General features: G+C 36.6%; 4 protein-coding genes across 4 annotated transcripts in view; 1 reads left to right on the forward strand and 3 right to left on the reverse strand.

The window, feature by feature from the left end:
• LOC116303474 (protein O-mannosyl-transferase TMTC4) overlaps window positions 1-2,622 on the reverse strand; it is a 9,751-nt gene extending 7,129 nt beyond the window's left edge. The window contains exons 1-2 of the mRNA XM_089032023.1: window positions 1,952-2,622; window positions 38-128 (exon numbers count right to left, since the gene is read on the reverse strand). Of these exons, the coding sequence (XP_088888149.1) occupies window positions 38-128; window positions 1,952-2,542 (682 nt within the window). The 5' untranslated portion in view covers window positions 2,543-2,622. The remainder of the gene's footprint in view (window positions 1-37; window positions 129-1,951) is intronic.
• Window positions 2,623-4,413: 1,791 nt separating this feature from the next.
• LOC148913544 (uncharacterized) lies at window positions 4,414-8,068 on the reverse strand. Its single transcript, XM_089032048.1, has 2 exons — window positions 7,938-8,068; window positions 4,414-7,581 (listed from the first exon to the last, which is right to left on the reverse strand). Exon 2 carries the CDS (start codon window positions 6,049-6,051, stop codon window positions 5,263-5,265), a length of 789 nt encoding a protein of 262 aa, XP_088888174.1. The 5' UTR covers window positions 6,052-7,581; window positions 7,938-8,068; the 3' UTR covers window positions 4,414-5,262.
• A 98-nt stretch (window positions 8,069-8,166) lies between these two features.
• Window positions 8,167-12,699, forward strand: LOC116303481 (golgin-45). Its single transcript, XM_031713032.2, has 9 exons — window positions 8,167-8,278; window positions 8,622-8,847; window positions 9,450-9,502; window positions 9,692-10,317; window positions 10,610-10,668; window positions 10,875-11,015; window positions 11,395-11,523; window positions 11,809-12,070; window positions 12,374-12,699. The coding sequence occupies exons 2-9, from the start codon at window positions 8,798-8,800 to the stop codon at window positions 12,548-12,550; spliced, it is 1,497 nt and encodes a 498-aa protein (XP_031568892.2). The 5' UTR covers window positions 8,167-8,278; window positions 8,622-8,797; the 3' UTR covers window positions 12,551-12,699.
• Window positions 12,700-13,161: 462 nt separating this feature from the next.
• On the reverse strand, window positions 13,162-15,612 carry LOC116303482 (A-kinase anchor protein 14). The gene is made up of 4 exons (XM_031713033.2): window positions 15,211-15,612; window positions 14,352-14,531; window positions 13,895-13,947; window positions 13,162-13,508 (listed from the first exon to the last, which is right to left on the reverse strand). The coding sequence occupies exons 1-4, from the start codon at window positions 15,511-15,513 to the stop codon at window positions 13,424-13,426; spliced, it is 621 nt and encodes a 206-aa protein (XP_031568893.1). The 5' UTR covers window positions 15,514-15,612; the 3' UTR covers window positions 13,162-13,423.
• Window positions 15,613-15,617: the final 5 nt, after the last annotated feature.

Here is a 15,617-nt window from a genome sequence, read left to right on the forward strand (position 1 = left end):
ATTTTTCTCTCCTTTTAAAGTTTAGGTGGATACTTACAATGTAACTTGCAACATTTTGCATAAGTCAAAAATGAGAGAAAGAAGCACAGCCCACTCAGCAAATCGGCACGCCCTACCACACCTGCAACCTAAGAAATTGAAATCCAAAAAAAATTTTTGCCAGTTAGTAAAAATAATTGTAAACAGCAAATTTTGAGGTTTCTGAAGTATTTACCATTTACGAATATCTTAATGTCTATTTTAAAATGTTAGTGGATTTAATAATACTTTACTGTCTCCTTTTGGTATATTTATAATTTAAAGGATTCTGTATGCATTAATATAAAAATTCATGTTAGGAGAATTCCTTGGATTTATTCAAATAGAAGATTCCCAAAAGAAAAGGAACATTCCAAAAGAATTTTTTTATTTATCTTTGAAATTTTAATTGAATTATAGTGAGAAAATTTTCCCCCAGAAAAAATTGAAATATCTTTTCATGAACACAAGAGTATAATCTGTTCTTTACTTGGATTTGAAGTAAGATAACCAAATTATTCTTGAAATATGAATGAATTTAAATATATAATTTATGTATAGTGGTTGATTTTTATGGGGTTAAAATGCCGACCACAAGCCAGTCGAATCATTAACTCAAAAGCTCTTAGGATTCGTACCAGACCATTTTTAATAGTTTGAGGTTAGTTTGACATTCTATCTATAAAATCACTTGAAAATAAAACAGCGCAGAAATAAATAATAAATATCACTTGTGGGAAGCTGTAATTAACTATGCTTTGCTGGGTTTTTTCTTGAGGTTGAAAATATAAATTCCATAAATGTTTTATTATCTTATCTTGGAATTAAGCAATTAAAGAGGAATCACATTATTTATATTTGAATTGAATCAGTGAAAGGGATAAAGAGCCAGTCTGATTATTCTAAGATATAAAACGTGTTATTAAATATTGTTTGACTATGAAATGCACTGATAAAAATTTCACATATCGGACATGCCCTACTCTAATTTGTGGTTAGCGAGTATGCTGGGATTTTCATAAACATATTCACAGAGGTAAGGCATAACACCACCTACCGGCCGTGGTTTTAAATAGGATAAAATCAAATCCCATGACAACATGCCTGTCAAAAACTAGCTTTTCTTGACATTTCATTAATACACAATAATAAAATAAGGTGTTGGTTTTATTAACTGTCAGGAAAAAGTTTTGATTTTGATTTTGATGTTAGTTGGTTATTGGGAAGATTGGCTAAACCATAACATGCAATATTACAGTGTAATAGTGTTATGGTTTATAAAGCCATTCTTCCCCAATTAGTAACAAAATATCAAACTATGCATGAGGATTATTTTGTGCCCCAAATCTTTCTATCTTCGAGTTATGAAAGGATAAACTTTTACCAAACTAAACAATATTCTTAAAATTATTTGATTTTTTGAAGGATGCACTAGTGTAAGCTCTAGAAAGACATTCTTCTCAACCGATTTTTTATTCTTCATTATTACTTCCCAACATTCATGCTTAACTAATCGAACTAAATATTTCATATTCTTTTATAAAAAGATACAAAAAAGGTGAGAAGTTCCACCTTTTAGGCCAGCTTTGAAAGCAAGACACACACAGAATTTGAAGTCTTTCAACACCCAATTAGTTTTGTACAATTATCTTTTTGTTTCAGAGTCAGGAAATAATCCAAATCGTTTTCTATTGTTTAGCATAATAATTATCCACAGCGCTGAAAATAGTCATGAAGCTTATAAATTAATTAGTAAGTATTCTCCTTACAGGTCGTTTCGACTTGAACGGATAAAATGTTCGACGTTTAAATTCACAACAAGAAATAATAAAACGAAGACAAATTAAATTGGAAATAAAATAATTCAAAAACAAAAGAGAGATAAGAAAGGGGGAAAATACAGGAAAAGACCTTAGGAAAAAGAAATACTTACACTCTCAGTGTGTATTGGATGGATTGTGAATAACAAGGCACAGAGGAAACCCGTTTTCGACACTTTGCCTCCTTGGGTTTGTTTTTCGCTAAACACCTCGTTAAAAACCAGCAAAGAAAGACACGAAACAACGGCATGTAAAATCACATTAACAAAATGAAAGCCCCAAGGATGCAATCCTCCAGCTAGCCAATAGTTCCATCGATAGGTGAGGACTGTTAATGGACGATAGCTTTTGTGAGAATCATTGGACGTAAGTGTGCCTCCCCAAAAGTCATGCAGAAAGAGCTTCCAAAATGGGGTGTCTGGCCGAAGATCTTTGTTGCCTACAATGGCTTCAGAATCATCAAAAACGAAATCCCCATTACATGAGTTCCAGTAACATATGATAGAAACCGTAGATAACAAAATTGAAGCAGTTCTGTTAGTTAAACTGGGTAGAGTAAAATGTTCATCCAGCGAGTATGAATCAATGTCACCCTCGTCTGTCTTGCACTCTCCATTGGGACGATTCCATTTATCGAATTCTTCTGAATCTTTTAAAGTTTTTCTCCGAAAACCATTCCCGATGGGTTTAGGTCTCACACGCATTGCCGCACTTGAAGATCGGATATTACTACAGCGTGTTATAAGAGGAATAATTCAGCACATCTGTCTTTCTCCGCCATCATTCAAACTACAAGCGCGAAAATATACAACAAAATGACTAATCGTGGGGGAGGAGCTTAGCAAATCATTGACTGTGCCAATTACCCTCCCCACCCCCCTCAGAATTGATTCGTCACTATACCTTAACGAAGGACAGCTCCAATTTGCCCTAAATTAATTCTTATTCACTAAAATAATTTATCAAATAAGATGAACAGCTTTGTTTTTAAAACCAAAAAAGAAAAGATTAAAAAGATTGATTTTTATTGAAGATTAGAATATCAAACGTTTTTGACGTCTAGTAATGCCTTTATAAAATTGTCACTCTTAATTACGTTATCTCTGTCTTCAAGACATTCTTTAGCCCTGAAGCCTTACATATCGCATTTTAAATTTCTAATTTATAGGAGTTTTCCTTCAAAAGGGAAAAAAAAGCACTTCCCACCCATCCCTTGTAAGTCAAATTTATAACTACGCCCCCGTTGTCGCAGTGATATGTGTATCCCCGAGTATTATGTATCCCCGTACCCAGATCCCTAGTGATATGTGTATCCCGTCCAGGGATATCTGTATCCCCCCAACCCCCTCCCCCTTATGTCATAGTGCGAAAGATATTTCGCGGGAAAATTAACTCAATCAACTGGAGAATAAAGATGGAATCTTCAAAATATACGAGTCTTGTAGATTATCTTAGAAATAAAACTTATCCTCAAAATTATTCTAAGCAGGAAAAACTTGTTTTACGACGATCATCTAAGAATTACGAATATGAAGAGCAGTCCAAAATACTGTTCTATCTTGACAAAAATGCGAAAGATGGTTCAGTACAAAAACGAATAGTGATACGTGAAGAAGAGAAACAGCGAGTGTTCAATGAATGCCACTCATCTGATTTCGCTGGCCATGCTGGCAGGGACAACACCGTAAGAAAAATTAAGGATCGCTACTACTGGCCAAATTATTATAAGGAGACAATCGAACTGGTATGTATAAATCCCACTTTTAGACACCTCCTCTGTTGAGCTCCCTCTGTTCTCGGTTCGTTAATACTTCGTCGTGGTGAAACCACTGAGCAGGATCGGCACAAATCTTTATTCCACTGCTACTGTAGGCTGTGTTCATAATGTACGGCAGAGAGGGCTGAGGAATTTTTTACAGTAAGAAAATTATATATGATACCCCTTCTAATAAGGGGGGAAATGTGCAACCTCCTAGAATAGGCCTAAAAATTGTCACATCCCTCCTAAACTATGGATGTCAGTCTCCAAAAAAATATCAGAATTCCCCCCAAAACTCATTAAAAAAATTTCTGATACCCAACAAATTTCACCTGCCCTCCTCCCCCCCCCCCCCCCCCTCCCCCCGTCATGCATTATGAATGCAGCCTAAACATTGTTATATTTATAAGGTTCTCAAAAAAGTGCTCTATTTCCTTGAGATTCAGCAATGTGATCGCTGTCAGCGTAATTCCTCTGCTGGACCAAAAACCACCTTTGATGTTCTGCACCCTATAAAGGTGGTCTCGAAGGCATGGTACTTGGTTGGAATTGATCTCATCCAAGCAACAAAGACATCGAACAAGGGAAATAGATACTTATTAACCTTAACCGACTACTTTACGAAATATGTTGAAGGACACCCCCTACAAGACAAAAGTGCTTCCAGTGTGGCCCGTGCCCTATACTCTGCCTTCTGCAGACATGGAGCTCCAGCACACATAATTTCTGACCAAGGGAGAGATTTTGTAAATCAAGTGAGTTTTTTTTTTTTTTTTGTTGTGAACAACGCAGGCCCATAGAGTACAAACACTAAAATTAGCAATCCTTTGTACTATTTTATTAGTGCTAATTAAAACAATTATAGAATCTTGCATTATTAAGCACAATTTATCTTGCACACTTTTATTGTTTGTACTTTAATTAGGGGTTCCAATATGATTTTCATTTCTATGACATTGTGCCAATTTAGCATGGTTAATCTTATATGGCCCAATATATGATTAGCCATGCTAGCTAAATTGGCACCATCTGTAAATGAAGTTTAATATTATTGCTATTTATTTGTCTATCATCTTACCTCCCAAATTTCTCCACACACACACACATCCTTCCAACAACTGCTCTAGGCACCAAAACATTGGCCTATAAGTTAAATTATCTGTAATTTCACAATGTATTTTAAATGTTTTTATTCTTTTCAGGTATCAGAATCCTTGTTCTCCAAGTTCAATGTGAAACAAAGAATAACATCCCCTTATCATCCGCAATCAAATGGTTTAGATGAAAGAACAAACCAGTCCATTAAAAGGTACTAAAAAATATGAAATAAACTGTGCAATATTTAACGAACATGTCTTCTAATACATCCAAATATATGATCGAATTAGACTGATAAATCATCAAACAGACTCTTCTCACAACTTTTTTTCCAGGACATTGAGAAAAGTAATGGATGACAAAGAGGATATGTGGGATGAGTATGTAGAAGGTGCTCTATTTACTATAAATACCAATGTGTCTACTACCACCAAATACAGTCCCTTTTACATGATGTTTGGTAGACATCCTAGGCTTCCATTGGAAGTGGAAAAGCAAGAGAAGGATCTTCAAGAGTCAGATCTCAATAAGATACTTGAAACATTAAATAGCAATGATGCAGTTCCCTCACACATTGAAGCCATTTGCAAGCTGCAAGAAGAGCTTTTTCCTGTGGTAGAAACCAATATAAAGGTGGCCCAGGAAAAGCAAAAAGCACAGTACCAGAAGAGGGTAGGGAAAGTGCAATGTCCATTTAAAACAGGGGATGTGGTGCTTAGGAGGAATATGATACAAAAAACAAAAAAGGGACATAAGATGGAGGATCAATGGCTTGGGCCTTATATAGTTTCGCAATTGAATACTGAAAAAGGGGTATGTAGGCTCATTAATAGTAATGGAAAGCAAATAGCAAATCAAATCAACATTAAACAGCTTAAGCCATACATAACCCCATGCCCACCAGCTACCACGGCCAGTCAAGTCCCCAGTCCACCAACTACCATGGCCAGTCAAGTCCCCTGTCCACCAACTACCACGGCCAGTCAAGTCCCCAGTCCACCAACTACCATGGCCAGTCAAGTCCCCAGTCCACCAACTACCATGGCCAGTCAAGTCCCCAGTCCACCAACTACCACACCCAGTCCAGTCTCTAATCCAGCCACTAACTCCAGTCCAGTCTCCAATCCAGCCACTAAGTCCAGTCCAGTCTCCAATCCAGCCACTAAGTCCAGTCAAGTCTCCAATCCAGCCACTAAGTCCAGTCCAGTCTCTAATCCAGCCACTAAGTCCAGTCAAGTCTCCAATCCAGCCACTAAGTCCAGTCAAGTCTCCAATCCAGCCACTAAGTCCAGTCCAGTCTCTAATCCAGCCACTAAGTCCAGTCCAGTCTCTAATCCAGCCACTAAGTCCAGTCATCAAGTCCCAAGTCCACCAGACACCAAGTTCAGTCAAATTTCCACCCTAACAGATGGCACTTCATGGGATGAAAAAATTGAATCACTAGAAGAAAGTGATATAGTCCAGCTTTTTATGAAAGTAAAAAAGGAACTTGAGGATATCGAGGCTGGCAATGGAAAAAACTGGCGTTTTGACTTATACCAGACAGGTAAAAGTGAGGATAAACCAGAGCTTCGACATAAAGACCTTCCATTCCATGTCCATATTGGAAAGTACACTGATGAACACCACGATATTGTGCTTGACCAACTGCGTCTGAGTTTTCCAGCTGCAAATAATGAGTGCATACTGAAAGTTCTCTTTCCAGAGGCTTTCATACGTATGACCAGAGAGGTTTTAGGTATCCCACTCAGTGAAACTGTTAAGTATCTAAAGTTTGGTCAAAAAAAGAAAAAACCAAAGAAGCGTCAGCTGCCACTAGACCTCAAGACCACCACCAATGTCCCCAAGCCAAAGAGAACTAAAACTTCAGAGGAAGAGGAATGCATCATCACAGGGGTAACAAAGATGAGCAAAGAGTCACAGCACAAAATGAAAAATCCTGAATATCATATAGATGACAGTGATCGAGAAACAATTTTAAAGAATGGATGTTTGACAGATATACACATTGGGAAAGCACAAAATCTGTTGAAAGAAAAACATCCCCATATCCAGGGCCTGCAATCAACAACACTAGGCATTGTTGGGCAATTTGATGTGATATGTGGTGAATTTGTACAAATTCTTCACACTGATTCATACCACTGGTTGTGTGCCAGTAATATCGGCCTGGAAAAACCAAATGTTGTAAACATTTATGATAGTAAATACAATGGAATAAAAATGTTCACTAAAAAGCAGATTGCCTCCTTGCTACACACTCCCTCTGATGAAATCATATTGCAAGTGCAGCCAGTAACCCAGCAAAACAATGGCTTTGACTGTGGTGTATTTTCAATTGCATTTGCAGTTGCTTTATGTAATGGTGTTGATCCGTCAACATTAAACTTCAAGAGGAGAGATATCAGGAGTCATCTGTGGCATTGTTTAACAAATAAGAGCATGGAAATGTTTCCCACGGTTTCCACAAGTTCAAGCAATTCTCCAACTGGACCAATGAAAACTGTGAAAATTCAAATATACTGTACTTGCCGACTTCCATACTCAAGCAAAGACGATATGGTTGAGTGCGTAAGCTGTGCAAAATGGTACCACAAGGAATGCCAACAATTAGTACCAGACAGAGTTTTCAGAAGAAAAAATATGCTCTGGAAGTGCAGCTTCTGTGCACAGGGTTGATCTTTATAATTCATCGTATCTCAGATGAAACATGTCATGTTATTCTTGCTTTTCCTTCTTGCGTTATGTATTAACTGCATGAATTCATGATTGTAACTGGAGCTAGGCTTAAGCTTCTTCATTACTTTTACATGTTCTTTATTAAAAGCTTATAATTGTTCCAACTTGTATCCAATATCGTGTATACAGTACACATACATTCTCAATCTAGGGATAAGAATAAGCCTCAGTATTGTAAATAAAATAAAATCAGTTTCACATTTAATATATGAGACTTAATATGCCTTAGTAATTTTGCTTTGATTTTGTTGCCACATGGTTGTTTGCATTGAGGTAAATATATATGAATGTAATAATCTTATATATTTCATTTTCAGAAGTATTAAGTCTTTCTAATTCAACACAATAGTTACTATAAACGTTTTTATTCTTCTTCTTTATCTTGATATTTGAATTATTAAAACTTTCTATCATTTTGTTGTCCAAAGGGGAGTTTGTTTTTTCTCGGATTTCGATACCGTGCCGCGCCCGGCCATCGCGTAGGAACTCAAACTCTTGCTTACCTTTCCAGGCTAAAATGCCACAATTGCATGGATGGTAAAATATCGATCATGCATTTCTTTTTCTCATTTATATAATCGAATACTTGTCCAGTGTTATGTGTATCCCTACCAGGGATACACGTATCGCTAGGGATCTGGGTACGGGGATACACATATCACTAGGGATCTGGGTACGGGGATACAAAATACTTGGGGATACACATATCACTGCGACACCGTAAAGGACTTTGGGTAGTTACGTTTGTAAAATGGCGGAAGAAGAGGATAAAATTGCTTAGCAATTTTTATTTTATTATAACTTAATAATTATGCGAATCGATAGCGTTTTATACAGTTTTAAGGTAAGATTAGAGCATATTTCAATGTAACCATGTTTGAATTTTTATTTTTAAAGCTGAATTTTGAACAAAAGTTGAAGCAGTAGAATAGAGGAAGTAAATTTATGGAAATAGTTGCGTAAACTAGAGACACGTAGTCAAAAACTGAATCATAATTTTGAGTCTTTTGTCGTGTCGAACTGTAATTGACAGCCCTAATAGACTATTGTCCTGTGATTTATGCTTCTAGCTTTGATACGGCCCCTCGTGAATTAATATTCTGGCTGTAGGGTGCGTACTTTAATAATACTGTAGCTTTAGCATTTCATCAAGCATTATTCAGCTGGTATATTTGTTTGCTTTTCAGGTCTCAAAGACTATGGGAAAGTCTGTAAGGTCTTCATTATGAACCCGATATAACAAAAAGGCATTTTGTTGTACTTGGAATTGTACTGTTTATGGTTTGAAGAGTGTATAAATGTGAAATACTATACTTAAAATTGACATATTTAACCTGATACAAGTTGGTGTGTGTGCTGTATAATGATGGCAGGAGCGATACTGGCAGAACCTCAAGCTATGGCTATTGCAAGGTAAGTTTGGAAACTTATTGTGTTATGTAAAAACAGCTGACTGAAGAACAGCCAGAATTTGATAAGGTGAGAGTTTGGGGCGAGGGCAATGGGGAATGGGGTGGCATTTAAGGTGTCCATCAAGACACTATTCTTGTTACAAATGACTTCAAAGTACTGGCTCAACACTATTATAGATTGGGAAATCAAGGGTAACTGTGTAGCAGTAGTACACTCCAAGGGCAGTGGAACCAGGGGGGCTAGGGTATGCCCCCCCCCCCCCCCCACGAAAATTTAGGAGGGTGCCTGGCCCCCTACGAAATATTAGTTCTCAGTCATAGTTCTACGGCCATGCATCTGCAATCAAACAAAACAGCGGTCATTATCACAAAGCGTTACATATAATATTTCTGTGCCCCCCCCCCCCCCCCCAAATATTTCAGCTTCCGCCGCCCCTGCACTTGCTTCTCACCTCTGGGGTCTTAGATTTGATTGCTCAACTTTGCATTGGATATGAATAGAGTTGGTTAGGTTGGTTGGCTGTTTTACTCCCAGTATCTCAGTGATATACAATTTGGGCCGTGAAGAAAAATTAATGATATTTTCACATCTTGCACTGGCAGAACACCTGAAGAATTAGGAAGAAAAAGTCATTCCAAAGATGAACATGGCATTGGTAAGACACAAAATCTTGGGGTTTTTTTAATGGTACAGTATTATATATTTTTCACTTGTAAGCAAAATTAGAAACTAATATCCTTATATTGATTTGGATTTCTCTATAAAAAGTTATTTATTCACACATATCTTATTCCCAGACATTGAGACCCTGTTGTTATTTGATTGAAAATGAATATTTTTCTAGATTACCGAAAAATACCAAGATCAAGCGGTGATGGCATGGAGCACAGTGGAAATGGAACAGAACGCACAAACCACCCCAAGAATGTCCAACAATCTCATCATATTTACAAGGCCCATAAAGGGAAAAAGGAATCAGTTCAAATGTTTGTTACTAGGCAAGAAGAACAACAAAGGGAACAAACTTTATCTAGTATATCTGAAGCGTCAGATAGACAAAAATCTGAAACTGACTATTCAAGAAAGACAGTTCATAAAATTGAAAATGATTATAAACACTTTCAAGAGATTCACAGGAGGAAGGATCTACCAGATATATCAATGCTTGTGCAGGAGAACGAAGAAGAATTTCTGTCGGTAAATAAAACTATGTTAAAGGAACAAGAGAAAGAACTAGATGATCATGGCTCGGAGATTGGGCTTATGTTGTCAGATCTTGATTATCCAATGCCAGAGAATGAAACATTTAATACTATCACTGATGAATACAGGGAAGACATGGACAATAATAGAGATAGCAAATTCTCCTACACTGAGATGCAGGGCGTGATCAGGGATCTTGAAGAAAGAAATGCAAAACTTGTAGAGGAGAAGACAAAACTATGTGTACAACTGGGGCTTCAAACACAGGTGAAGATATCCTATCAATACAGATTTACATTTCAAGTTTTGTATTGTTGTGAAATTTCTCCCTATATTGGGTTACCTGTGGTCAGTAAACCACAAGAAGCCCACTCAACCCAGATAGGTTCATTAAAATATATATCCAAAATCATGGTGATATTATCTACAAATTGCTAAACATTTCATGCTAGTTTTGGTTTTGTTCAGATCACCTATTTAATTGGGCTTCCTGTGGTAATTAAACCTCAGGTAACCCATTTAGTTTGTTTAATGGTATTTCTTCCTTTTATTTGCACAGGTGAATTCTGACATTAAAAAACTATTGGTTGCTGCAGTTGGAGATGATTTAGATAACAGGTAAAATTTTGGATTCTTTCAATTCATCCATTCTTTTATTATTCATTCACTTCTTATCTTATTTTCATTGTTTTTTTCGGCATCCTGAGAAAACAGATGGTACCTTTCACAGGGGATGGGGGAACGAAAGTTTGTCTGTTTTCTAAGGCTATTGATTTATTCTTACTTTTAATTTTTTTTTTTTTTTTTTTTTTTTTTTGGAATAGCTTGGAGGGCATATTGATGAAAAATGCTCAGAGTGCTGTAGAGATAAGGCACTGGAAGACTCTATCAGAAGAATATGCAGAGGAATCAGACAAGCTTGCCATAGAATGTGATGTGTGGAGAACTAAATTCATGGCCAGCAGGTAAGCTAAACATCGATGATGGTGCTTAATAGGAAGATAGTGGAAATTATTATCATTCTACCAGTTTGGCCACTAATTTCAGTGTCAAAGAATATTCAGCAAACCTCTTTCCTAGATATTGAATAGATTTTCCAAGGTTTCCCTTGTGGGCCTTTTCTTTTCTTTTCTTTTCTTTTCTTTCTTTTTCTTTTATTTATTATTTATTATTTATTATTTATTTATCTATTTGTAATTGTAGCCATAACAACATCAACTACAATGCGATGGAGTAGGGTTATTTTTCATGGTTGTAACAAATCCTGTACCATAACATTTTCACAGTGGTTTGAGCCATGCCTTATGTTAGGATTGAACATGAAGTGAAATCCTTTTTTTATAGGATGATGTCAGATGAATTAACAAGCTGGAGAACAACTCTTTATGCTAAATACAAACAGACACAAAATGCCTTACAAAGAATTTTGAATGAAAGAGCAGAGCTAAAGAAACACTTAATTACAACTAAAAGGTAAACAAAACGAGATATTCTCTCCTTAATCCCATCACTTTTGTACTAAATTTTCTTTCTTTTCTTCATTCCCATTTCCAGCCCCACCTTTCTCACATTCCCTTCCATTCCCATTCCCATCCCCTCCCATTTACCATTAGTCAGAAATCAACATTGAAAGTCAAAATTCCAAAAAGAGAGAGTGTGTATTTTCCAGCTTACATATGTCATATCTGTCCAAGAAATTGCTAGTTGACCATTCTTAAAACCTATTCTGTAACACTTGAATAATTTTTCTCTTCTTAGGCTTCTCCATTCGCTTGGATATCTTATAAAAAGTGGCAATAGCTCATACAAAAGTACAGAAATACTTGATGAAGCCCACAGCACACATCAACAAAGTGTTCTGGAGCTGGCGTCAATAACTAGTTGTCTGGTTCATGATTTAGCAGTACAGGTACAGGATTTGTTCAGCAGTTCATCAATCCCAGCTGAAGCACTTTCATTAACAGAGGAAGCAGAGAAGCAAACTGTAGAGCCTACTCCTGCTGAGAAATTTGCTATCCAAGTAAGTTCCTTCTATTTTTTTCGTTTCTTCTGTCATTTATTCCTTGATTAATATTCCTTGCTTTAATTTTTTTATTCATTCACTTGTTCCTTCATCCATTCATTCCTTTCTTCCATCCATCCATCTTATCTTTCTTCTCTCCTTCATTCCTTTGCTTGTTCCTTCATTCCTTCCTTTCTTCCTTCCCTCCTTCCTTCCTCTCTCTTCTATCCATTTCCTTTCTTTCTTCTTTTTTCCATCCTTCCTTTCAATTCCCTCCCCATTAAATATGTCCCTAGTTAATTCTTATGTTCTACTCTTCAGGTTCTTTCATCTGATGTTGAACTCCACACAGAAGGACAACAAGAAGAAAGCACAGTGATGAAGAGAATGGGCAAGCAGTACATTGGGAACAGCTACCAGAGTAGACTAATGACCAACAGCTTTAGAGTGACATTTGACTGCTGTGATAGATGTAAAGGCGCAGTTGTAGTAGTTTAGTTCCTCAAAATTGTATAGAAAATATCCATAACTCTATCTATTGATAAGGAAGCTTGAATTTCTTAGGGTTGAGAAGGCCTAATATATATGTATATATATATTCTTTTGGGAAAACTCCAACACGAGCATTAAACACTTTTAAAACTTTATTTCCTTGGGGGGAGGGGGTAAGGTTTTTATGGCTTGGACCATGAGGGGGAAAGAGCTTACTTCTTTTACTTTCTTGAGAAATGAAGAAATTTGAGTACTTTACCACTCTAACGCTTAGGTCAATCATCAAACTTCAAATGACCCAAACCTAATATTGAAACAATGGATAAGGGGGTCTTCTGCGATTAGTCATTAGGTTTGGCTCATGTGAAGTTGGACATGAACCTTAGTCTAAGCTATTGGGTTTATGGGGGAGGGGGTTAGGTGATTTATGATCCCTTCTATGGGGAGGGGTTTGGGATTTTCAAGGAGCAGGGACTCTACTGTCAGGGGGTGGGGAGGGTAGATAACTCAATAATACAAAACACTTTCTCATAATTTTCTAGTTTTTACTCCAGAATTTTTGAATGAATGGAATAGGATAAAATAGAATGGGATGGAAATATACACAGTGAACAAACAATATCAAAAAAATACTTTTATTTATTTTCATAAAATGTACTAATTATATTTCAATTAATTTAGGCAGGATATATTTACAGTAGGATAAACAAATGACATACATGTTAAAAACCTTAAATTGTAAGATTTTTATTTATTGTAACGAAGACTTAATTAATTTCCCCTAAGTATTTATAAGGGCAGCCGTGACTTACAAATAATTTTACTATTTACAAAATATACAGTCATAATAATTATAGGAAAATAATGTAAGAAATGTTTTTAGAAGTAAACTGTTTGCATCATTTTGATCTTGCTTTCTATGATATCCTTCAACCATTTTTCTCTGAATCTTGATTTTCCAGGTCTGTAGAATATTTTTTTAAAGCCAGTCAAAAGTTTAAAGTACGAGTAGATACTGTTATGGGGAGGGAGGGGGGTCATTTAGCTCAAGGTGGCACACAAAAGAATTCCAGTCATGGCACTTTTACAATTAAAACTCATCGTAACGAAGAAATCTTTCCACAAGCACATGGCCAAACCACAACACAACGACAATGCAGCCACACTGCAAACCCTGCCAATACCCCTGAACCAAATGGGCTCCCCCACAGTTTTTAAAATGCAACTATGGAGAGGGGTCAGATTCATTGTATGGTATATCGTACCAGTTGATTCCCACTGCTCCCCTTCTTTAAAAAATGGTTGTTCCATTACACATAAAATAATGGCAAGAATAGATAGTAGGATTACCTGTGTACAAGTCGATGGCTTTCAAAAATATAATATACTTCTATTGGAAATGACTGAAAAATAGGATTAAGATGCATCAAAAAATAATATATTTTAACTTCATCAATAATAGAAATAGACTGAATAGGCTTGTGCATAATGTTTTCCCATATCAGAATATTTTTCATTCTCTTCACAGTTATTCAAGACAACCCATATCAGAATATTTTTCATTCTCTTCACAGTTATTCAAGACAACAATTTCATTCTAAACTATGATTATCTGAGATTGTAAGTACTTAGCGGTGATTGGCTAAATTTCTTGTTTCCACGGCAACCACTTAACTGATTATCTGAAACTGTGAGTGCTTGGCTGTGAGTGTGTCAATTTCTTGTTTCCATAGCAACCACTAAATTATTATTATTTGAGATTGTGAATACTTGGCTTTCAAAGAAGCAATGTTTTTTTTCAACTTACCTTTGGCTTAAATTTACTAACTTCCAGAGTAAAATACACGCATGCCGTAGCCCTAGGGATTGGTTTTCTTCTAGTTGGAATACTCCATTTTACTGCATACCGATAACGTTTACTATAAGGATGGTCCTCTTCTCTAAGGAAGTCGATACAATATAACCAACTGCTATCTCGTTCCCATGTCTAAAAAACAATAGCTGAGTAGTATTAGGTGTCTGACTATTTACAGTGTGACTACACCAACCAAGGCCACCCAGACAAATGTGGTTTCCAATAGTGCAGTTCTCTTGATTGTGCAATTTTGGACATAGCAGCAAAATTGTACCATATGTTTATTTGTACATATATTGCATTACATTGCAGTAGCATAATAAAGAGCCAGGGGCATAGTGAGATTGCAATTAGCAGGAGGGGGGGGGGGGGGGGGGGGGCAATGTACAATTTTTTAGCCAAATCCAAAGCAAAGAGTTTTATCTCAGCCACGTCACATCATGGTACTGCTTGAGCTGTCAATTATTTCAGTTAGTGCACCCCCTTTCCCATGCTGTCTATGGCATAATAAGATAAGATGGTTGGTTTAGCACTAGCCAAATCTTAACACTGTAAAGTTTGCTACTTTCATGATTTGCTACAATAGCTGGTCTTACAGTCTTGCACCCTAAACCCCCCTTACAATGGCAGGTGGGGGGGGGGGGGTAGAGTGCCATTGTAAAGTGGGGGGGGGGGGGGTGTGGTAAGTGTGTTCACGTCTCATAATCTAAACTCAAAGAGCAAACTTTCTTTTTTTCTATTATGAAGATTAAAACACTCTAAAATCTCTTCCCAACTTGGTTACATGTAGGATCAGTTCATATATATTCACCTTAATAAATTCTTCAACTTTTTCAAGTCCACCAGTTACAGTAAAATTGTCTGCACTCATCCAATTGATATTAGGTATAAATGCCCCTGTTTCAGGATCAACAGTACCCTTTTCTTCTTCCTGGTTTGCTTGTCCTTCAGGAGATTCGTCTTTCTGTTCAGCGATTCCTACGTTCACTCTCAACCTTTTCATAGCATTGTCGATGGCTTCGTCTACGATCTGGTGAGCTTCTTCTTCGAATATCTCCTCCTGGCTTCGATTTCCCGGCACTATTGTTTTATGTGAAGGCTGTTTTGAAGTCATATTTACGTTATTTATTGTCTTAAAGGAGAAAATCGGTGACTTTTTCAGAGATTTTTGACAGAAATGCGAATATTTTGCTTCCACTTGATACACGTTACCATAAC

This window comes from Actinia tenebrosa, unplaced genomic scaffold (assembly GCF_029948245.1).
Source record: "Actinia tenebrosa isolate PJP-AT-01 unplaced genomic scaffold, QUT_ActTen_1.0 PGA_scaffold0__85_contigs__length_37466705, whole genome shotgun sequence".
Classification (NCBI taxonomy): Eukaryota; Metazoa; Cnidaria; class Anthozoa; order Actiniaria; family Actiniidae; genus Actinia; species Actinia tenebrosa.